The 23,707-nt window shown below is 45.4% G+C and overlaps 2 protein-coding genes across 2 annotated transcripts; both read left to right on the top strand.

Moving 5' to 3' along the window:
- Nucleotides 1-4,773: 4,773 nt before the first annotated feature.
- Nucleotides 4,774-10,614, top strand: LOC149453332 (uncharacterized). The gene is made up of 5 exons (XM_089688286.1): nucleotides 4,774-5,189; nucleotides 5,284-5,640; nucleotides 5,735-5,884; nucleotides 5,996-6,137; nucleotides 7,462-10,614. Exons 2-5 carry the CDS (start codon nucleotides 5,338-5,340, stop codon nucleotides 9,204-9,206), a joined length of 2,340 nt encoding a protein of 779 aa, XP_089544412.1. The 5' UTR covers nucleotides 4,774-5,189; nucleotides 5,284-5,337; the 3' UTR covers nucleotides 9,207-10,614.
- Nucleotides 10,615-19,140: 8,526 nt separating this feature from the next.
- Nucleotides 19,141-22,437, top strand: LOC149453331 (uncharacterized). The gene has a single exon (XM_089688629.1). The coding sequence runs from the start codon at nucleotides 19,141-19,143 to the stop codon at nucleotides 20,260-20,262; it is 1,122 nt and encodes a 373-aa protein (XP_089544755.1). The 3' UTR covers nucleotides 20,263-22,437.
- The last annotated feature ends 1,270 nt before the right edge of the window (nucleotides 22,438-23,707 follow it).

The following is a 23,707-nucleotide window of genomic DNA, read 5'->3' as shown; positions in this document are numbered from 1 at the left end:
TAACTCACATTCATACATACACATACTAGGGACAATTTAGACAGGATCCAATTCACCTACCAGCATGTCTTTGGAGTGTGGGAGGAAACCGGAGTACCTGGAGGAAACCCACGCAGGCACAGGGAGAACATGCAAATTCCAGGTAGGAGGTGCCGTGGTTGGGATTTAAACCAATGACCCTAGTACTGCCAGGCGGGAGTGCTAACCATTTAGCCACTGTGCTGCCCAATGTTATCAATGTTGCTTCTGATTTCCTGTCTAACGATCCGATTTCTTGAGGCTCTGAAGTGCCAGGAAAGAAGAAACACCCACAAAATGGCAACATTTTAAAGAGTAACCACCCCAAGGTATTTTTTAGGAGACATGATGCGATTTGGAAAATTTCATTTTTCTTCCACAGGTTTTTGGAAACTACAGAAAGAAAATGACATTATACAAAGTTATCAATTAATAAAATATCCTAACACACAGTATGGACATACTTAGAATTTCACCCCAAAATGCCTTCTATTACTCCTCCCTGGTATGATGATACCACATACTGTAAGTGAGACTTTTTTCAAAGCCTAACCAGATAGGCCCAAAATTCAAGGAGCGCCTACAGGCATTGAAGGAACATAAATTATGCATTAAATTCCCTGACTACCTATCACAGTTTTGCCTTTTTTTTGCCAAGACTTTCATCCTCTAAAGTTGTAAAGTTCCATTGGGCATCCCATACACACCTAGAGTCCATCCAAGTTGTTATCCCCAAATAAAACAACAAAAAACCAAGCTCAAGGACTGTTTTACTGACGTTGGATGAAAGCAGGGGCGGACTGACCATTCGAGCACTCGGGCACTGCCCGAGGGCCCGGGGTCAGTAGGGGGCCCCAGAAAATGCCTCTTTTTTGAGTGTGTTTTGAGTGTGGGCAAGGACACAGGGAACCCATGATCCCCAATTGCCCAGAGGCCCCATGAGTTGTCAGTCCGCCCCTGGATGAAAGTGTGGAAAATGTGTGTTTCCTGGCTGTGCAGAGCTTGGGGTAGACCCAAAAACTCACTGGCGCTCTAGAGGGTAGCGCTAAACCATTAATTTTGCTGATGATGGGTGGAATCCCTTTTGGGTTTTAGGGGACTTTGGACATTTTTTTTGTTCCATATTTTCATGGTTTAAACAAGTAGGAATGCTGCTCCTCATGGTCGTGGTGTTCAAACTTTTTGTCTACTTTATAACAAAATTGATCATGTGTCTAAGGTCCTGAGTTGCACGAGACTATGAGCCCTAAGAAACTTTTTATGCATAGAGGAGGTGAGAATTATGGGAGGTCACATGACATCACTCTTATCTCTAATTAATAGAACATGGACCTGACCGGAGAGGTGAGAGGGATTCTGGGAGGTCACATGACATCACTCCTCTCTCTATTAATAAAACACAGACCTGACCGGAGAGGTGAGGAGGATTCTGGGAGATCACATGACATCACTCTTATCTCTATTGATAAAACACAGACCTGACAGGAGAGGTGAGGAGGATTCTGGGAGGTCACATGACATCTCTCTCATCTCTATTAATAAAACAGACCTGACTGGAGAGGTGAGGAGGATTCTGGGAGGTCACATGACATCACTCTTATCTTTATTGATAAAACACAGACCTGACAGGAGAGGTGAGGAGGATTCTGGGAGGTCACATGACATCTCTCTCATCTCTATTAATAAAACAGACCTGACCGGAGAGGTGAGGAGGATTCTGGGAGATCACATGATGTCACTCTTATTTCTATTAGTAAAACACAGACCTGACCGGAGAGGTGAGGAGGATTCTGGGAGGTCACATGACATCACTCTGATCTCTATTAACAAAACACAGACCTGACCGGAGAGGTGAGGAGGATTCTGGGAGGTCACATGACATCACTCTCATCTCTATTAATAAAACACAGACCTGACCAGAGAGGTGAGGAGGATTCTGGGAGGTCACATGACATCACTCTCATCTCTATTAATAAAACACAGACCCGACCGGAGAGGTGAGGAGGATTCATGCTAGAGCTCAACGATTTAGTGCTAGACCAACATACATGGCTCAAAAAAATGAAAGGCAGACTTTGTAATCTGAGTCTATCATCAAGTCAATTAAACTCCTGGGATATTGATCTGGTCAGGTAAGTCACAGAGGGGGTGCTAATCAGTTTCAGCTGCTTTGGTGTTAATAGAATTAACAACAGGTGCACTAGTTGGGCAACAATGAGACGACCCCCAAAACAGGAATGGTTTTACTGGCAGAGGCCACTACATTTTTTTCCCTACTCATCTTTTATGACTATTTTTCACTAGTTTTGCATTTGGCTAGGGTCATGGTCACTACTGGTAGCATGAGGCCAAACATGGACCCTACAGAGGTTACACAGGCAGTCCAACTCCTCCAGGATGGCACATCAATACGTGCCATGGCCAGAAGGTTTGCTGTGTCTCCCAGCACAGTCTCAAGAGAATGGAGGAGATTCCAGGAGACAAGAGCATGGAGGAGATTCCAGGAGACAAGAGCATGGAGGAGATTCCAGGAGACAGGCAGTTCCTCTAGGAGAGCTGGACAGGGCCATAGAAGGTCCTTAACCCATCAGCAGGACCGGTATCTGCTCCTTTGTGCAAGGAGGAACAGGGTGAGCCCTGCCAGAGCCCTACAAAATGACCTCCAGCAGGCCACTGATGGGAATGTCTCTGACCAAACAATCAGAAACAGACTTCATGAGGGTGGCCTGAGGGCCCGACGTCCTCTAGTGGCACCTGTGCTCACTGCCCGGCACCATAGAGCTTGATGAGCATTAGCCATTGAACCCCAGAATTGGCAGGTCCACCACAGGCGCCCTGTGCTTTTCACAGATGAGAGCAGGTTCACCCTGAGCACATGTGACAGACGTGAAAGGGTCTGGAGAAGCCGTGGAGAACGTTCTGTTGCCTGTAACATGGTTCAGCATGACCATTTTGGTGGTGGCTTACATTGGTCTGGTGACACTGGGACTGATATGGCGGTCCTCAGGAACACTGTTGGTGGCTTACACTGGTCTGGTGACACTAGGGCTGGTATGGAGGTCATCAGGAACACTGTTGGTGGCTGACACTGGTCTGGTGACACTGGGACTGGTATGGCGGTCCTCAGGAACACTGTTGGTGGCTTACACTGGTCTGGTGACACTAGGGCTGGTATGGTGGTCATCAGGAACACTGTTGGTGGCTGACACTGGTCTGGTGACACTAGGGCTGGTATGGTGGTCATCAGGAACACTGTTGGTGGCTGACACTGGTCTGGTGACACTAGGGCTGGTATGGAGGTCATCAGGAACACTGTTGGTGGCTGACACTGGTCTGGTGACACTGGGACTGGTATGATGGTTATCAGGAACAATGTTGATGGCTTACATTGATCTGGTGACACTGGGACTGGTATGGTGGTCATCAGGAACAATGTTGGTGGCTTACATTGGTCTGGTGACACTGGGAATGGTATGGTGGTGATCATGAACACTGTTGTGGGCTGACACTGGTCTGGTGACACTGGGACTGGTATGGCGGTCATCAGGAACACTGTTGGTGGCTTACACTGGACTGGTCACACTGGGACTGGTATGGCGGTTATCAGGAACACTGTTGGTGGCTTACACTGGACTGGTGACACTGACTGGGAAAACACTAATTCCTCTCAGAGCCAATCAGTGTTGTGACTCCAACATGCAGTGCTTGTTAACATTTGTGATGGCTGTGATTGGTCACAGTGAACACATGGCACCGGGCCAATTTCAACGGTCCTGTACCCCACTCTGCGATCTGCCGTGTCTGATGGACGAAGCGATCACAGAGCACCTCTGCTGCACCATTCTACAGCATCCCCCAAACCTTCAGGAGCCAGCCATCTTGTTTTTATATATCGGCTCTATGACATGTCATTGAGCACCAAAACTAAAGAAAAAAATCAAAAAGTAAAAGTATTTAAAAACACAGGACGAGGGGTGTCTGTTCTATACTAGATGCTGATCTCACTTATTGTCAGAGAAAACAAGAAACGCAGACAGGAAGTGATGTCATCAACGGATAGGAAGTGGTCATCTACAGACAGGAAGTTCCAGGTGAAAGGCATGCTTGAAGGAAGTAGAGGGAGATATTCCTTCAACTGGCAGCAGAGGAGGTAATAAGATTTTATTTTCTATTTACATGCAGTAACCCCCGTCATGTCCGTCTTCTTCCTCCATAGTCAAGTCTGTCTTCTTCCTCCATCATCACGTCTGTCTTCTTCCTCCATAGTCATATCCATACTCTTCCGACATAGTCATGTCCGTCCTCTTCCATAGTCACCGAGATGTCCGTTCTCTTCCTCCATCATCACGTCTGTCCTCTTCCTCCATAGTCATGTCTGTCCTCTTCCTCCATAGTCATGTCCGTCCTCTTCCATAGTCACCGTGATGTCCGTCCACTTCCTCTATCGTCACTTCCATCCTCCTCCTGCATATTCACCGTGTTGTGACAAGGGATGTGTCTGGATGGTGACTGTATCATTGTGTGTGTCAGGTTCCTATAAGGTGTCAGGATGTCACTGTCTATTTCTCCATGGAGGAGTGGGAGTATTTAGAAGGACACAAGGACCTCTACAAGGACGTCATGATGGACAATCAGCCGCCCCTCACATCACCGGGTAAGAGGAGACTTTATTGGAAAGGAGAGAGCAGTACGGAGGGTCCACCTAGATCCCCCATCATCTGATAAACACATAGAAACAATGGATTCAGTCAGTGTGTGTGTTTCTTACAGATGGATCCAGTCATGGGAACCCACCAGAGAGATGTCCCCATCCTCTGTATTCCCGGGATTCCCCACAGGAAGATCACATCATCCCTCACCATCATCAGGTAGGTGGATCCAGTCATGGGAACCCACCAGAGAGATGTCCCCGTCCTCTGTATTCCCGGGATTCCACACAGGAAGGTCACACCATCCCCCACCATCATCAGGTAGATGGATTTAGTAATGGGAACCCACCAGAGAGATGTCCCCGTCCTCTGTATTCCTGGGATTCCGCACAGGAAGGTCACACCATCCCTCACCGTCAGGAAGATGGATCCAGTAATGGGAACCCGCCAGAGAGATGTCCCAGTCCTCTGCATTCTTGGTATTCCACACAAGGAGATCAAACCATCCCTCACCATCATCAGGTAGAACTAGAAAATTGTTCTATGCTAAGAGGTGACATTTCTCTATGTACTCTCTTCCTTTTTATAAATGTATTCTATCATCTTTGGGGTTTAGGGCGAAAAACTGAAAGACATCAAAGCTGAGATTAAAGAGGAGGAAGAAGAAGAGATGTTGGTAAGTGGAGCTCAGCAGTCTATGGAGGAGGGTGGTCCTCTGTATTCCTGGGATTCCACACAGGAAGGTCACAGCATACCTCACCATCATCAGGTAGATAGATCCAGTAATGGGAACCCACCAGAGAGATGTCCCCGTCCTCTGTATTCCGGGAATTCCATACAGGAAGATCACACCATCCCTCACCATCATCAGGTAGATGGATCCAGTAATGGGAACCCACCAGAGAGATGTCCCCGTCCTCTGTATTCCTGGGATTCCACACAAGGAGATCACACCTTCCCCCACCATCATCAGGTAGATCTATAAAATTGTTCTATGCTAAGAGGTGACATTTCTCTATGTACTGTCTTTCTTTTTATAAATGTGTTCTATCATCTTTGGGGTTTAGGGTGAAAAACTGAAAGACATCAAATCTGACATTAAAGAGGAAGAAGAAGAGACGTTGGTAAGTGGAGCTCAGCAGTCTATGGAGGAGGGTGGTCCTCTGTATTCCTGGGATTCCACACAGGAAGGTCATACCATCCCTCACCATCATCAGGTAGGTGGGACTGAGGATGTAGATCCAAAATGTATTCTAAGCTATAAGAGGACATTCTTCTTTGTAACTTGTTCCTTTTCATACAAGTGTTCTATCATCTTTGGGGTTTAGGAAGAAGAACTGAAAGACATCAAAGTTGAGGATAAAGAGGAAGAAGAAGAGAGGTTGGTGAGTGGAGATCAGCAGTCTATGGAGGAGGGGGAGATGACTATGGAAAGTAAACCGGAGGAATCTTCTCTACATATAGACATGTGTAAGTCATAAACACAAAATATAGAAATAGTTCCCATTTGAATTTAATTTCTATGAGTATAAAGTGTGTATTTACAGTGTTGAGAAAAGGTCTATGTCTACTGAATTCATCCCGGAGAAAAATATAAATTTCAAAGCAGCAGTTGACCCGCAGCACAGTTGAATACCCATATACAGCTCGGCCTAATCTTCTTTAGGTTATAAGTCTTTCCTGATCCCAAAAGGCAATCGGATAAATCCCCTGGATTGGTCAGACTCCCATGAATATGCAGATCAGCTCCTCCTTGCCTCCACCCACTGGCTTCTGGAAGCTTTTCCAAGCTTCTAGAACAGGGGGAGGTACCAGAGGACTGACCCGTATAGCCCTCGATCCTGGCCTGAAGTAAATTCTCTAACTCGCACTCAGGGCATCTAGCAAGCCTACACTCACAAACTATATACACGAGAGGGCGCTCCATCACATACACTGAATATTATGTGTCACCCTTTGATTATATTTAGGGGCCGCACTTAAAGCCTCCTTTACCTGGCAAACTGACCACCACTGCTGTACACCATATGAAAGGTCATTGTCTCTCAATGGACCTTCAATCCCTCCATTCCTCAATATAATGTCATGTTCCCGACAAATGAGGAGGAGATACTGGACACCATATGAAAGGTCCATCTCCATTCCTCAATATAACGTCATGTTCCCCACAAATGAGGAGGAGATACTGGACACCATATGAAAGGTCCATCTCCATTCCTCAATATAACGTCATGTTCCCAACAAATGAGGAGGAGATACTGGACACCATATGGAAGGTCCATCTCCATTCCTCAATATAACGTCATGTTCCCAACAAATGAGGAGGAGATACTGGACACCATATGAAAGGTCCATCTCCATTCCTCAATATAACATCATGTTCCCAACAAATGAGGAGGAGATACTGTACACCATATGAAAGGTCCATCTCCATTCCTCAATAGAACGTCATGTTCCCAACAAATGAGGAGGAGATACTGGACACCATATGAAAGGTCCATCTCCATTCCTCAATATAACGTCACGTTCCCAACAAATGAGGAGGAGATACTGGACACCATATGGAAGGTCCATCTCCATTCCTCAATATAACGTCATGTTCCCAACAAATGAGGAGGAGATACTGGACACCATATGAAAGGTCCATCTTCATTCCTCAATATAACGTCATGTTCCCAACAAATGAGGAGGAGATACTGGACACCATATGGAAGGTCCATCTCCATACATATAGGACTCCTGAATGGAAAGTTTTGAAAATTCTCATAGTATTGATTGTAAAATTGTTTTTCAGCAGATGACCATAACGTCCGGAATACGTCTGAGGAATCTTCTGAGAAATCACATTCCAGGACTCTGAGATCTCACAGTACAGATCCTCTACCAGATCTATCTACTCCCAAGGAATCTTCTTCAGGGCACGAAGGAGTTCACACAGAAGAGAGTTCTTTGTCATGTTCAGTGTGTGGGAAGATTTTCACAAACAAGAGAGAACTTCTTGAACACAGGAAATGCCACATTGCTGAGCGTCCTTATTCATGTTCAGAGTGCGGGAAATGTTTCCCTGTGAAAGGAAACCTTCTTAGACACGAAAAAAGTCACAGGGGCGAGCGTCCCTTTTCATGTTCAGAGTGCGGGAAATGTTTCGCTAGCAAACGAAGCCTTCTTGCACACCAGAACAGTCACACGGGTGAGCATCCCTTTTTCTGTTCAGAGTGCGGGAAATGTTTCTTTAGCAAACAAAGCCTGCATGCACACCAGAACAGTCACACGGCCGAGCGTCCCTTTTCATGTTCAGTGTGCGGGAAATGTTACACTGAGGAAAAAAAACTTCTTATACATCAAAGAAGTCACACGGGTGAGCTGCCTTATTCATGTTCAGAGTGCGGGAAATGTTTGTCTGAGAAAAGAAATCTTATTAGACACCAGAAGATTCACACGGGGGAGCGTCCCTATTCATGTTCAGAGTGCAGGAAATGTTTCTCTGAGAAAAGAAATCTTATTAGACACCAGAAGCTTCACACGGGGGAGCGTCCTTATTCATGTTCAGAGTGCGGGAAAGGTTTCATCGAGAAAGCAAAACTTCTTGTACACCAGAGATCTCACACGGGTGAGCGGCCTTATTCGTGTTCGGAGTGCGGGAAATGTTTCAAATGGAAATATTCATTTGTTACACACCAGAAGATTCACACAGGTGATCGCCCTTTTCCGTGTCCAGGGTGCAGTAAATGTTTTAGCACAAAAGACCAGCTTCTGTTACACCAACAAATTCACGCAGGTGAGCGCCCCTATTCATGTTCAGAGTGCGGGAAATCTTTCTTTCACAATAGAGAGCTTAATTTACACCAGAAAACTCACACAGGTGAGCGTCCCCATTCATGTGCTGAGTGTGGAAAATCTTTCACCCGGAAAAAAAGTCTTGTGCAGCACCAGAGACTTCACACGGGTGAGCGTCCTTATTCATGTCCAGAGTGCGGGAAATCGTTCTCTCAGAAAGGAAGCCTTGGGCAGCACCAGAGGACTCACATGAGTGAGCGTCCTTACTCATGCTCAGAGTGCGGGAAATCTTTCTTTCACAGCAGAGAGCTTAATATACATCAGAGGATTCACACGGGTGAGCGCCCCTATGCGTGTTCAGAGTGCGGGAAATCCTTCACGTACAAGAAAAGTCTCGCGCAACACCAGAGAATTCACAGGGGTGAGCTTCCTTATTCGTGTCCTGAGTGCAGAGAATCATTCACTCAGTACGGAGAGCTTAATACACACCTGAGAATTCACACGGGTGAGCGTCCTTATTCGTGTTCAGAGTGCGGGAAATCTTTCACTCTGAAAGGAGCTCTTGTGCAACACCAGAGGATTCACACGGGTGAGCGTCCTTATTTTTGTTCAGAGTGCGGGAAATCTTTCAATCACAAAGGAACTTTTGTGCAACACCAGAGGATTCACACGGGTGAACGACCTTATTTATGTTCAGAGTGCGGGAAATCCTTCGCTAAAAAGAAAAACCTTGTTGCACACCAGAGAATTCACACCAGCTAGCGACTTTCTTCATGTCATTAGTGGTGTGTTGGGGGTGGGGAAGGATATATTGAATGTTTTTCAGGTTCAGTTTGATAGATCTGAGTCTGCAGGGTTTGATTTATAGTCATTGGATCCTCTAATCCAGGGGTCTCCACACTTTGTAAATCAAGGGCCAATTTATTTCAAACTTTAGGGGGGGTCAGACAGTGGCCTGTGGGAGAAGAAAATGTCCCGGTGTCAGTGGGAGTAAACAACACCCAATCATTGGTGTCAGTGGGAGGAATAGTACCCCATCATTGGTATCAGTGGGGGGAATAGTGCCCCATCATTGGTGTCAGTGGGAGGAATAGTACCCCATCGTTGGTGTTAGTGGGTGGAATAGTGCCCCATCATTGGTGTCAGTGGGAGGAATAGTGCCCCATCATTGGTGTCAGTGTCTCTCTGGGGGGATGATGACTGATGGCTGTGATTGGGGTCAATGCATTTCTGGAGGGATGAAAAATGAACTGTTACGTACAGTATGTAAAGCGCTGCATACATCGTAGGTGCTATATACTGTATATGGCTGCAGCAAACAAATTAATATATTAATGATATGCTTTTTGTGGAACCACGCCCATATTAAATGAATACCCCGCCCCTAATTAAATTCATGCTCCAGTGGCTTTCTGGAAACAGAAAAAAAAGTGTCCCTAAAAACTCTTTTTGAAATGTTGGAAACTATGAAAAGGGTTTCACTGCGGGACCGTAATAATGGGCCCTGCAATGGGAGTAAAGGGCCCCAGGATCAGATAGAAGAGCTCCAGGACTGATAAAAAGGCCCCCACTCTGAATGGAGGGGTCGAGGGGGACCCTGTTCTTGCATCGGGGCCCTGTTTTTGCACCGGGGCCCTGAAGGGTCTAATTACTACTGTAATACTTTGACTGACAATTACTTTGTCATGCCCAAATTAATGTTATATCATTTTTAGAGACATGTAAAGCTTTAGTTTGGTTTTGTTTCTTCATCACTTGTATTACATAAAAAAAAAAGACCGAAAGTTTTGAAAAAAAATAAAAAGTAATAAAACTTTGCAAATAAACTTCAGAAATGTAAATAAATTTAATAATGTATTTTTCTACATTTCTTTGGAAAAATAAAAACCAAATCGGTGTATATTATTTAGTCTGTGTGGATGTTGTAAAGCCTACAAACTATGGGATATATATATATATATATATATATCTGAAAATAAATCCGTTCTGAAGTCCTGTCTCATTTCATGAGGCCCTAAAATGCCAGTACAGTCAAACACCCCCAAAATGATACCTTTATGGAAAATAGTCTGAGGTAGAAGCATGATGAGTTGTTTGATGTTGCAAATTTGTGACACAATATTTTTGGAAAATAAGGAAATTTTAATAAAATCTGATTTTATTTCGCAAAGTTGTCATTTGAACAAGTTATTTCTCATTTCTTTTTGCTGCTTAGAAGCTTAGAAGGGTCCAAATCCAAGGAGCACCTTCAGCCTTTCTAGGGTCATAAACGCTGCTTCTGATTTCCTAACTATCCAATTTATTGAGGCCCTGAAGTGCCAAAACAGAAGAAACATCCACAAAATGCCAACATTTTGGAGAGTAACCATTCCAAGGTATTTTTTAAGAGACGTGATGAGTTTTTGAAAACTTCATTTTTCTGCTACACGTTTTTGGAAAATACAGAAAGAAAATTACAGTTTATTATTTTACTCCTCCTGAGTATGGGAATACCACAGATGTGAGACTTTCACTGCTTAGAAGCTTAGAGGGGTCCAAATCCAAGGAGCACCTTTAGGCTTGCTAGGTTTATCAATGTTGCTTCTGATTTCCTGTCTAACTATCCAATGTCTTGAGGCTCTGAAGTGCCAGAAAAGAAGAAACACCCACAAAATGCCTACATTTTGAAGAGTAACCACCCCAAGGTATTTTTTAAGGGACGTGATGAGTTTTTGAAAACTTCATTTTTCTGCTACACGTTTTTGGAAAATACAGAAAGAAAATTAAATTTTTTTACACAAAGTTATCAATTAATAAAATATCCTAACAGACAACGTGGGCATACTTAGAAGTTCGCCCCAAAATGCATTCTACTACTCCTCCCTAGTAAGATGATACCACATACAGTATATGAGACTTTTTCAAAGCCTATCCACATAGAGAGGCCCAAAATTCAAGGAGCACTTTCAGGTTTTAAAGGAGCATAAAGTACACCTTTAATTTCCTGACTATCACATTTTTGAGGCTTTAGAGTACCAGCAACAGGTGACCCCGCTCCTTTGTTTATTTACGGCCGCTGGGAACCAGAGCTGTGTCCATTTCCGGGAGGCAATAGTGGTGCGCACCTCTTTAGTTTTTTCAGGTCGGCGGTCAGCCTTCATAGCGTTTGATGATGGATTTACTTTGGTGGACTTTTTACTTTTTTCTTAGTTTTTTTTTCTTTCTTTTAATAAAGGACTTGTCAAAAACTGTGTGTTTTTATTTTTGACACTTTTTTTGCTGAATGAATAGGGGTACTATGTACCCCATACTCATTCACATAGCAGGGCCGGTATCTGTGGGTCCCCTTGTTGAGTTCCAGATAAGCCCCCTGGCTAGGCCAGGGTTATGGAGAAGAGGCCCTTGTCATCAATATGGGGACAAGGTGTTTTGGGGAGGAGCCCTCCTGCCCCTAAGCACCCCTCATTTTGAGGGCATGTGGCCTGTAAGGTTCAGGGAGGGGGGCGATCCCTTGACCCCCCTTTCCTGGCATGTTGGGCTGCATGCTCAGATAAGGGTCTGGTATGGATTCTTTTTTAATTTTGGTGTGGGCTTACCCTAAGCTCCATACCAGACCTAAAGTTCTGGAATGCATTTTAGGGGGGTGGGCCTCACACCCCCTTTTTAAAAAAGTTTGATGTGGGGTTCCCCTCAAAATCCATATCAGACCAAAAGGTCCTGCTATGGATTGGGAAGGGACCCCCACACTTTTTTTTTTCTTTAAAGCCAACACTTCTTCGCTTCCATTCTCTTGTCAGCTAGTAGTCGGGAACACTGTTACTGGCTTGCATTGATCTGGAGAAACTGGGACTGGTTCGGCTAGTGATCGGGAACACTTACTGGCTTACATTGGTCTGGAGATACTGGGACTGGTTTGGCTAGTGATCGGGAACTCTGTTACTGGTTTACATTGGTCTGGAAATACTGGAACTGGTTCAACTAGTGATCAGGAACACTGTTACTGGCTTACATTGGTCTGGAGATACTGGGACTGGTTCGGCTAGTGATCGGGACTCTGTTACTGGCTTACATTGGTCTGGAGATACTGGGACTGATTCGTATAGTGATCGGGAACTCTGTTACTGGCTTACATTGGTCTGGAGAAATTGGGACTGGTTCGGCTAGTGATCGGGAACATTTTAACTGGCTTACATTGGTCTGGAGAAACTGGGACTGGTTCGGCTAGTGATCGGGAACACTGTTACTGGCTTACATTGGTCTGGTGAAACTGGGACTGGTTCGGCTAGTGATCGGGAACACTGTTACTGCCTTACATTGGTCTGGTGAAACTGGGACTGGTTCGGCTAGTGATCGGGAACACTGTTACTGGCTTACATTGGTCTGGTGAAACTGGGACTGGTTCGGCTAGTGATCGGTAACATTTTAACTGGCTTACATTGGTCTGGAGAAACTGGGACTGGTTCGGCTAATGATCGGGAACACTGGTACTGGCTTACATTGGCCTGGAGAAACTGGAACTGGTTCGGCTAGTGATCTGTTACTGGCTTACATTGGTCTGGAGAAACTGGGACTGGTTCGGCTAGTGATCGGGAACATTGTTACTGGCTTACATTGGTCTGGAGAAACTGGGACTGGTTCGGCTAGTGATCGGGAACATCTTACTGGCTTACATTGGTCTGGAGAAACTGGGACTGGTTCGGCTAGTGATCGGGAACATTTTAACTGGCTTACATTGGTCTGGAGAAACTGGGACTGGTTTGGCTAGTGAACGGGAACACTGGTACTGGCTTACATTGGCCTGGAGAAACTGGAACTGGTTCGGCTAGTGATCGGGAACACTTACTGGCTTACATTGGTCTGGAGAGACTGGGACTGATTCGTATAGTGATCGGGAACTCTGTTACTGGCTTACATTGGTCTGGAGAAATTGGGACTGGTTCGGCTAGTGATCGGGAACATTTTAACTGGCTTACATTGGTCTGGAGAAACTGGGACTGGTTCGGCTAGTGATCGGGAACACTGTTACTGGCTTACATTGGTCTGGTGAAACTGGGACTGGTTCGGCTAGTGATCGGGAACACTGTTACTGCCTTACATTGGTCTGGTGAAACTGGGACTGGTTCGGCTAGTGATCGGGAACACTGTTACTGGCTTACATTGGTCTGGTGAAACTGGGACTGGTTCGGCTAGTGATCGGTAACATTTTAACTGGCTTACATTGGTCTGGAGAAACTGGGACTGGTTCGGCTAATGATCGGGAACACTGGTACTGGCTTACATTGGCCTGGAGAAACTGGAACTGGTTCGGCTAGTGACCTGTTACTGGCTTACATTGGTCTGGAGAAACTGGGACTGGTTCGGCTAGTGATCGGGAACATTGTTACTGGCTTACATTGTTCTGGAGAAACTGGGACTGGTTCGGCTAGTGATCGGGAACATCTTACTGGCTTACATTGGTCTGGAGAAACTGGGACTGGTTCGGCTAGTGATCGGGAACATTTTAACTGGCTTACATTGGTCTGGAGAAACTGGGACTGGTTTGGCTAGTGAACGGGAACACTGGTACTGGCTTACATTGGCCTGGAGAAACTGGAACTGGTTCGGCTAGTGATCGGGAACACTTACTGGCTTACATTGGTCTGGAGAGACTGGGACTGGTTTGGCTAGTGATCGGGACTCTGTTACTGGCTTACATTGGTCTGGAGAAACTGGGACTGATTCGGCTAGTGATCGGGAACTCTGTTACTGGCTTACATTGGTCTGGAGAAACTGGGATTGGTTCGGCTAGTGATCGGGAGTACTGTAACTGGCTTTACATTGGTCTGGAGAAACTGGGACTGGTTTGGCTAGTGATCGGGAACACTGTTACTGGCTTACATTGGTCTGGAGAAACTGGGACTGGTTTGGCTAGTGATCGGGAACATTTTAACTGGCTTACATTGGTCTGGAGAAACTGGGACTGGTTCGGCTAGTGATCGGGAACACTGATACTGGCTTACATTGGCCTGGAGAAACTGGAACTGGTTCGGCTAGTGATCTGTTACTGGCTTACATTGGTCTGGAGAAATTGGGACTGGTTCGGCTAGTGATCGGGAGTACTGTAACTGGCTTTACATTGGTCTGGAGAAACTGGGACTGGTTTGGCTAGTGATCGGGAACACTGTTACTGGCTTACATTGGTCTGGAGAAACTGGGACTGGTTCGGCTAGTGATCGGGAACATTTTAACTGGCTTACATTGGTCTGGAGAAACTGGGACTGGTTCGGCTAGTGATCGGGAGTACTGTAACTGGCTTTACATTGGTCTGGAGAAACTGGGACTGGTTTGGCTAGTGATCGGGAACACTGTTACTGGCTTACATTGGTCTGGAGAAACTGGGACTGGTTCGGCTAGTGATCGGGAACATTTTAACTGGCTTACTTTGGTCTGGAGAAACTGGGACTGGTTCGGCTAGTGATCGGGAACATTGTTACTGGCTTACATTGGTCTGGAGAAACTGGGACTGGTTCGGCTAGTGATCGGGAACATTGTTACTGGCTTACATTGGTCTGGAGAAACTGGGACTGGTTTGGCTAGTGATCGGGAACATTTTAACTGGCTTACATTGGTCTGGAGAAACTGGGACTGGTTCGGCTAGTGATCGGGAACACTGATACTGGCTTACATTGGCCTGGAGAAACTGGAACTGGTTCGGCTAGTGATCTGTTACTGGCTTACTTTGGTCTGGAGAAACTGGGACTGGTTTGGCTAGTGATCGGGAGTACTGTAACTGGCTTTACATTGGTCTGGAGAAACTGGGACTGGTTTGGCTAGTGATCGGGAACACTGTTACTGGCTTACATTGGTCTGGAGAAACTGGGACTGGTTCGGCTAGTGATCGGGAACATTTTAACTGGCTTACTTTGGTCTGGAGAAACTGGGACTGGTTCAGCTAGTGATCTGTTACTGGCTTACTTTGGTCTGGAGAAACTGGGACTGGTTTGGCTAGTGATCGGGAACACTGTTACTGGCTTACATTGGTCTGGAGATACTGGGACTGGTTCGGCTAGTGTGGTTCGGAACTGTGTCCACTTTATTGGCCAGTTGGTACATTCCCAGTAAAAGGGCCAGACTGAACCTCATTAAGCTCTGTAAAAGAACCACAGAATATGTGCAAGCCTCCCGCATATACGACCAACCTTACTAACAGGAAGGACTTTCAACAAAGTCTGGTGACCACATGGCTACAAAGGGGGGGGGGGAAACGGCGAGTCAGAGGTACGAAAAAGTGTTGGCCGTGAAGTGGAGGGATGGATACATCCTGTCCACCATCCACAATGACACCTCGGTGGAAATTCACGAAAGATGAGATCCGATACAAAACCCAAGTATATTCATGATTATAGACGGTTCACGGGGAAGGGGGGAGATTTTATCCACAAGGTGTTGGCCTCACTTATGGAAGTGGAATGCAGAGACTGGATACTACAGAAGGTGCAGACAGGAAACTCTTAGAAAGAGGGATGTTTGCAGGAAGCGGAGGGAGATATTCCTTCCACCATCAGCAGAGGAGGTAATAAGAATTGTTTTACATTTATATCCAGTAACCCCCCGTCATGTCCGTCCTCTTCCTCCATGGTCATGTCCGTCCTCTTCCTCAATAATCACCGTGATGTCCTTTATGGTTTATAGACCGGATACGTCCTAAATATAGAACCATTTATCCAACCGTCCATCCAGAGCCTCTGGTTTATAGACCGGATACACCCTAAATATAGAACCATTTATCCAACCGTCCATCCAGAGCCTCTGGTTTATAGACCGGATACGTCCTAAATATAGAACCATTTATCCAACCGTCCATCCGGAGCCTCTGGTTTATAGACCGGATACGTCCTAAATATAGAACCATTTATCCAACCGTCCATCCGGAGCCTCTGGTTTATAGACCGGATACGTCCTAAATATAGAACCATTTATCCAACCGTCCATCCGGAGCCTCTGGTTTATAGACCGGATACGTCCTAAATATAGAACCATTTATCCAACCGTCCATCCGGAGCCTCTGGTTTATAGACCGGATACGTCCTAAATATAGAACCATTTATCCAACCGTCCATCCGGAGCCTCTGGTTTATAGACCGGATACGTCCTAAATATAGAGCCATTTATCCAACCGTCCATGCAGAGCCTCTGGTTTACAGACCGGATACGTCCTAAATATAGAACCATTTATCCAATCGTCCATCCGGAGCCTCTGCTTTATAGACAGGATACGTCCTAAATATAGAGTCATTTATCCAACCGTCCATCCAGAGCCTCTGGTTTATAGACCGGATACGTCCTAAATATAGAACCATTTATCCAACCGTCCATCCAGAGCCTCTGGTTTATAGACCGGATACATGCTGGACAGGAAGTGAAAGGAAATCTCCCCAACCAGGACACAGAAGAATACCTTGAAAGAAGTCCTAATTCTTCCCTGGTCATTCCAAGGGTAAAATAAAAAATTTTGGTAGGAATTGTTATTTAAAGGGAATTTATAATGTCAGAACATTAGTCCTCCCTGTACAGTCCAGATAATTCTCAGTTTATTATCCGTCTACAGAGAGGAAAGTCCTGTATGGACCACATGACCACATCAATGAGGATGGAAAACGGTCAAAGTCACATGACTGTGCAGACATTAAACCGCTCCCTGGAGATCATCTACCTGCTGACCAGAAAATGAGGAGGATTCCGGGAGGTCACAAGACATCACTCTAATCTCTATTAATAAAACACAGACCTGACCGGAGAGGTGAGGAGGATTCTGGGAGGTCTAGTGATAATTGTTACTTTCTCCCTATATACAGGACTATAAAGTAGTGAAGAAAATACTGCAGATCCATTAACAACCAGCAGCCATCTTCACAGGACATCACCCGTCACAGTGCCTCCACCTCACTGCCTGACAACAGAGGGAACCAGTGCCAAGAAGATTCTAGAAGTCACCCAGAAGATCATTGATTTGCTGACAGGAGAGGTGAGCGGTGCCGGGAATTCTGGGACATTCTCCAGTAACAGACAAGGGATGTGTCTGGATGGTGACTGTATCATTGTGTGTGTCAGGTTCCTATAAGGTGTCAGGATGTCACTGTCTATTTCTCCATGGAGGAGTGGGAGTATTTAGAAGGACACAAGGACCTCTACAAGGACGTCATGATGGACAATCAGCCGCCCCTCACATCACCGGGTAAGAGGAGACTTTATTCGAAAGGAGAGAGCAGTACGGAGGCTCCACCTAGATCCCCCATCATCTGATAAACACATAGAAACAATGGATTCAGTCAGTGTGTGTGTTTCCTACAGATGGATCCAGTCATGGGAACCCACCATAGAGATGTCCCCATCCTCTGTATTCCCGGGATTCCATACAGGAAGGTCACACCATCCCTCACCATCATCAGATAGATGGATCCAGTAATGGGAACCCACTAGAGAGATGTCCCCGTCCTCTGCATTCCCAGGATTCCACAAAGGTAGGTCACACCATCCCTCACCATCATCAGATAGATGGATCCAGTAATGGGAACCCACTAGAGAGATGTCCCCATCCTCTGCATTCCCAGGATTCCACAAAGGTAGGTCACACCATCCCTCACCATCATCAGATAGATGGATCCAGTAATGGGAACCCACTAGAGAGATGTCCCCGTCCTCTGCATTCCCAGGATTCCACAAAGGTAGGTCACACCATCCCTCACCATCATCAGATAGATGGATCCAGTAATGGGAACCCACTAGAGAGATGTCCCCATCCTCTGCATTCACAGGATTCCACAAAGGTAGGTCACACCATCCCTCATGTGTATACATGTGTATAGTCATCTAGAACAAGACTATCCCTTATCTGCACAGCTCTAAAAACAAAGCACCCCGTCCATATGGAGAGGTTTTTTGTTTTAATTACACACAATGTTTTCTGCTTTTGTACAACATAGAGAACATCACATCCTCTGTAAAGGAAATATTGAGAAGCCTTAACTGCTGACAGCAAGAACATCTTCAATATACCTACCACAGCACCCAATGTATCATGTGTATTGTGCACAAAAAATGAGTGGAGAAACTTTACATGATATGAAAGATCCATCTCCATTCCTGAGCAGAAGATCATGTTCCCAACAAATGAGGTGGAGATACTGGACACCATATGAAAGGTCCATCTCCATTCCTCAATATAACGTCATGTTCCCAACAAATGAGGAGGAGATACTGGACACCATATGAAAGGTCCATCTCCATTCCTCAATATAACTTCATGTTCCCAACAAATGAGGAGGAGATACTGGACACCATATGAAAGGTCCATCTACATTCCTCAATATAACGTCACGTTCCCAACAAATGAGGAGGAGATACTGTACACCATATGATAGGTCCATCTCCATTCCTCAATATAACGTCATGTTCCCAACAAATGAGGAGATACTGGACACCATATGAAAGGTCCATCTCCATTCCTCAATATAACGTCACGTTCCCAACAAATGAGGAGGAGATACTGGACACCATATGGAAGGTCCATCTCCATTCCTCAATATAACGTCATGTTCCCAACAAATGAGGAGGAGATACTGGACACCATATGAAAGGTCCATCTCCATTCCTCAATATAACGTCACGTTCCCAACAAATGAGGAGGAGATACTGGACACCATATGAAAGGTCCATCTCCATTCCTCAGTAGAATGTCATGTCCCCAACAACTGAGGAGGAGATCCTGGACATCATGCACAATCACTGTTTGCTCCTAGATGCACACCAAAAACCTATGAAATGTTTGACCTCTAGCCCAGCATATACAGTATGTACTAAAAAATGTAAAACATTCTCAATATGCAAAATCGGACAATTCCCTTCCACAGGTGGACATTATGTTCGAAGTACTTCCAAGGGACATTGTATTTTATCTCACAACTACAAAGCAGAAGTTTCTCCAGAAGTCAATCTACATGGTAGACCTTACCCTTTGGAGAACTCAATGGATCCCTCTAATTCCGGGGACTCTTGTGATAAACCGAGTTCTCACCGTGTGGATCGTACAACAGCTACATCTAATCAAAAGAAATCTCCATGGAGGCAGAAAGGTTTTTACAAATGTGAACTATCATTTCTATGTTCGATGTGTGGGGAATCTTTCACTGATAACAGGGCACTTATCATGCACAAGAGAAATCACGAGAGCGAGTGCCCCCATTTATGTTTAGAGTGCGGGAAAAGTTTCACTAAGATAGGTTTCCTTCTTATACACAAGAGAACTCACACAAGGGACCGTCCTTTTTCATATCTACAGTGCAGGAAACGTTTCACCAACAAAGAGGACCTTCTTAAACACCTGGAAGATCACAAGGTAGAGCGTTCTTTCTCGTGTCCAGTGTGCGAGAAATGGTTTGCCAACAAAGGAAACCTTGGTAAGCATCTAAAAATTCACAAGGGCGAGCTTCCTTTCCCATGTTCAGAGTGGGAAACGTTTCCCTCCAAAATCCAAATTTCTTTCGCACCAGAGTTCACACAGGTGAGCGTCCGTATTGTTGTTCTGAGTGTGGGGAATCTTTCAGTCACAAAACAAGCCTTAATTTTCATGAGAAATTGCACACGGGTGAACTCCTCTTCTCATGTTCAGAGTGCGGGAAACATTTCTTGCGAAAAGAAAAACTTATTTCACACCAGAGACTTCACACAGGCGAGCACCATTATGTATGTTCAGAGTGTGGAAAAGGTTTCAGTGGGAAAGATAACCTTCTTAGACACCAGAGGAGTCACACCGGTGAGCGTCCCTATTCATGTTCAGAGTGTGGGAAATGTTTCACTATAAAACAACACTTTGTTAAACACCAGAGAATTCACAAAGGAATGTGACTTTTTTTTCTATTGTTCTTTTTTTAATGTTCAGCATGCGGGTAACGTTACAGTCGGGAAGTAAACCTTCTTAGACATCAGAGAATTCACAAAGAGAGGTGTGCAGTTATAAAGTGTTACTAAACCCCGGACCCTGCATTCACTATATCCGCTCTCTCTGGACCCCGCATTCACTATATCCGCTCTCCCCGGACCCCGCATTTACTAAATTCTCACTCCCCGGACCCCGCATTCACTATATCCGCTCTCCCCGGACCTCCCATTCACTATATCTGCTCTCCCAGGACCCCGCATTCACTATATCCGCTCTCCCCGGACCCCGCATTCACTATATCCGCTCTCCCCGGACCCCAAATTCACTATATCCGCTCTCCCCGGACCCCGCATTCACTATATCCGCTCTCCCGGGACCCCGCATTCACTATATCCGCTCTCCCCGGACCCCGCATTCACTATATCCGCTCTCCCCGGACTCCGCATTTATTATATCCGCTCTCCCCGGACCCGGCATTCACTATATCCGATCTTCAGCTACGCCGGCCCATACGCAACAAATTGCGGTGCTCTGTGTGTTCTGACATCTTTCTTTCAGAAGCAGCATTCACTTTTTCAGCAATCTGAGCTCCAGTAGCTCTTCTATTGGGTGGAACTATACAAGCCAGCATTTGCTCCCCACCTGCATCAATGAGCCTTGGACCACTTTTGGTCGGTCCTGACCACTGCAGACCAGGAACATCCCGCAAGAGCTGCAGTTTTGGAGATGCTCTAACCCAGTCATCTAGCCCAGTTCTACAAACTTTCTAAACACAGGGCCTGTTTATTGTCCTCCAGACTTTCGGGGGGCTGGAATGTGGCCATTGGAAGTAGAAAATGTCCTGGTGTCAGTGGGAGTAAATAATTGCATCTTTGATCTTAGGAGGAGGAATAGTGCTCTATTGCTGGTGTCAGTGGGAGGAATAGTGCCCCATCATTGGTATCAGTGGGAGGAATAATGCCCCATCATTGGTGTCAGTGGTAAGAATAGTGCCCCATCATTGGTGTCAGTGGTAAGAATAGTGCCCCATCATTGGTGTCAGTGGTAAGAATAATGCCCCATCATTGGTGTCAGTGGTAAGAATAGTGCCCCATCATTGGTGTCAGTGGTAAGAATAATGCCCCATCATTGGTGTCAGTGGTAAGAATAGTGCCCCATCATTGGTGTCAGTGGTAAGAATAGTGCCCCATCATTGGTGTCAGTGGTAAGAATAATGCCCCATCATTGGTGTCAGTGGTAAGAATAGTGCCCCATCATTGGTGTCAGTGGTAAGAATAGTGCCCCATCATTGGTATTAATAGGAGGAATAGTGTAGCTGGCCAGCTAAGACCAGTCCTAGGTTGTTAATATGGTTCACATACATGTGTATACCAAACCTGCCAATAACCTCAGTACAGTGTATATGTGCATATGTTAAAGCCAAAAGCAGAATCATTGCTGTAATTTATGTCTTTGATTGTTATATGACATTTATATATTCATTGTGTTAGCACAGTGGTTCTCAACCTGTGGGTCGTGACCCCTTTGGGGGTCGAACAACCCTTTCACAGGGGTCCCCTAAGACCATCAGAAAACACATATTTCCGATGTGTAAAGAGTAGCTACTGTGTAGAAAGCAGCTGCTGTGTTGAAAGCAGCTACTCTGTTAAAAGCAGCTACTGTGTTGAAAGCAGCAGTATTGTAGGTAAAAGGACACTCATGAATTATGATTACTGGGTAAATAATTTTATGGTTGGGAGTCACCACAACATGAGGAACTGTATTAAAGGGTCACGGCATTAGGAAGGTTGAGAACCACTGTGTTAGCAGAAGCAGAAAAGGAAAATATGCCTTTAAGAGTTAGTTAAAGGTGAGCCAATCACAGACAGCCTCACACTGTACAGAGCCTTAACCAATCCCAGCCAGTTTCACATTTATGCCTGTGTAAAACTCCCTGCTAGGATTTTCTAGAGACACATGCTCACCAGACAGAGGAGGAAACAGACAGTTCCAATCAGAAGAGCTTTATGGAAGCAGAGAAGGCCATATAGGTATTTAATGCACTTGTGTGTTCCTCTGTTGTTTAGTAATGCAGGTAGATCTGTATGTAAAAACTGTTGTGTGTGTTTACTTGTAGTTCCACCGAATTAAACGAATCAAGTCACTGTAGAGTAATCATAATCAAACGAATTTACCGAATCTAACGAGTTTATCAAGCTATCGAATCAACCCAATGTAATACGAATTAAACCATTGTAATATGAAAGAAACAAGCCATTGTAAGCAGATTGAAGTTATTAAAGAAGTTAACTAAAGTGTTCGGTGTGCTCTTTAAACCTACTGCATCCATAGAGCGGCATTGGAGGAATTACAGAGTAAAGTCAGTCTAATCAAACAAAGAAACAGCAATTGCATAATTTTTCTAATTCCACAGCGCACAAGGCACTACAAGTGCTGCGCCTGCCACAAATAGTACCCCATCATTGGTGTCAGTGGGAGGAATAGTGCCCCATCATTGGTGTCAGTGGGAGGAATAGTGCCCCATTATTGGTGTCAGTGGGAGGAATAGTGCCCCATCATTGGTATCAGTGGGAGGAATAGTGCCCCATCATTGGTGTCAGAGGGAGGAATAGTGCCCCATCATTGGTGTTAGTGGAAGGAATAATGCCCCATCATTGGTATCAGTGGGAGGAATAGTGTCCCATCATTGGAGTCAGTAGGAGGAATAACCCCATCTTTGGTATCAGTGGGAGGAATAGTGCCCCATCATTGGTGTCAGTGGAAGGAATAGTGCCCCATCATTGGTATCTGTGGGAGGAATAGTGCCCCATAATTGGTATCAGTGGGAGGAATAGTGCCCCATCATTGGTGTCAGTGGAAGGAATAGTGCCCCATCATTGGTATCTGTGGGAGGAATAGTGCCCCATCATTGGTGTCAGTGGGAGGAATAGTGCCCCATCATTGGAGTCAGTGGGAGGAATAGTGTCCCATCATTGGTATCAGTGGGAGGAATAGTGCCCCATCATTGGTGTCAGTGGGAGGAATAGTGCCCCATCATTGGAGTCAGTGGGAGGAATAGTGCCCTATCATTGGTGTCAGTGGGAGGAATAGTGCCCCATCATTGGTATTAGTAGGAAGAATAGTGCCCCATCATTGGTATCAGTGGGAGAAATAGTGTCCCATCATTGGTGTCAGTGGGAGGAATAGTGTCCCATCATTGGTTTCAGTGGGAGAAATAGTGTCCCATCATTGGTGTCAGTAGGAGCAATAGTGCCCCATCATTGGTGTCAGTAGGAGGAATAGTGCCCCATCATTGGTGTCGGTGTGCAGAATAGTGCCCCATCATTGGTGTCAGTGGGAGGAATAGTGTCCCATCATTGGTGTCAGT

This window comes from Staurois parvus, unplaced genomic scaffold (assembly GCF_062004578.1).
Source record: "Staurois parvus isolate SC_StPar_1 unplaced genomic scaffold, SC_StPar_1.0 ptg000449l, whole genome shotgun sequence".
NCBI lineage: Eukaryota > Metazoa > Chordata > Amphibia > Anura > Ranidae > Staurois > Staurois parvus.
Note: the sequence above shows the minus strand (reverse complement) of the source record. Positions and strands in the feature narration are given on the sequence as shown.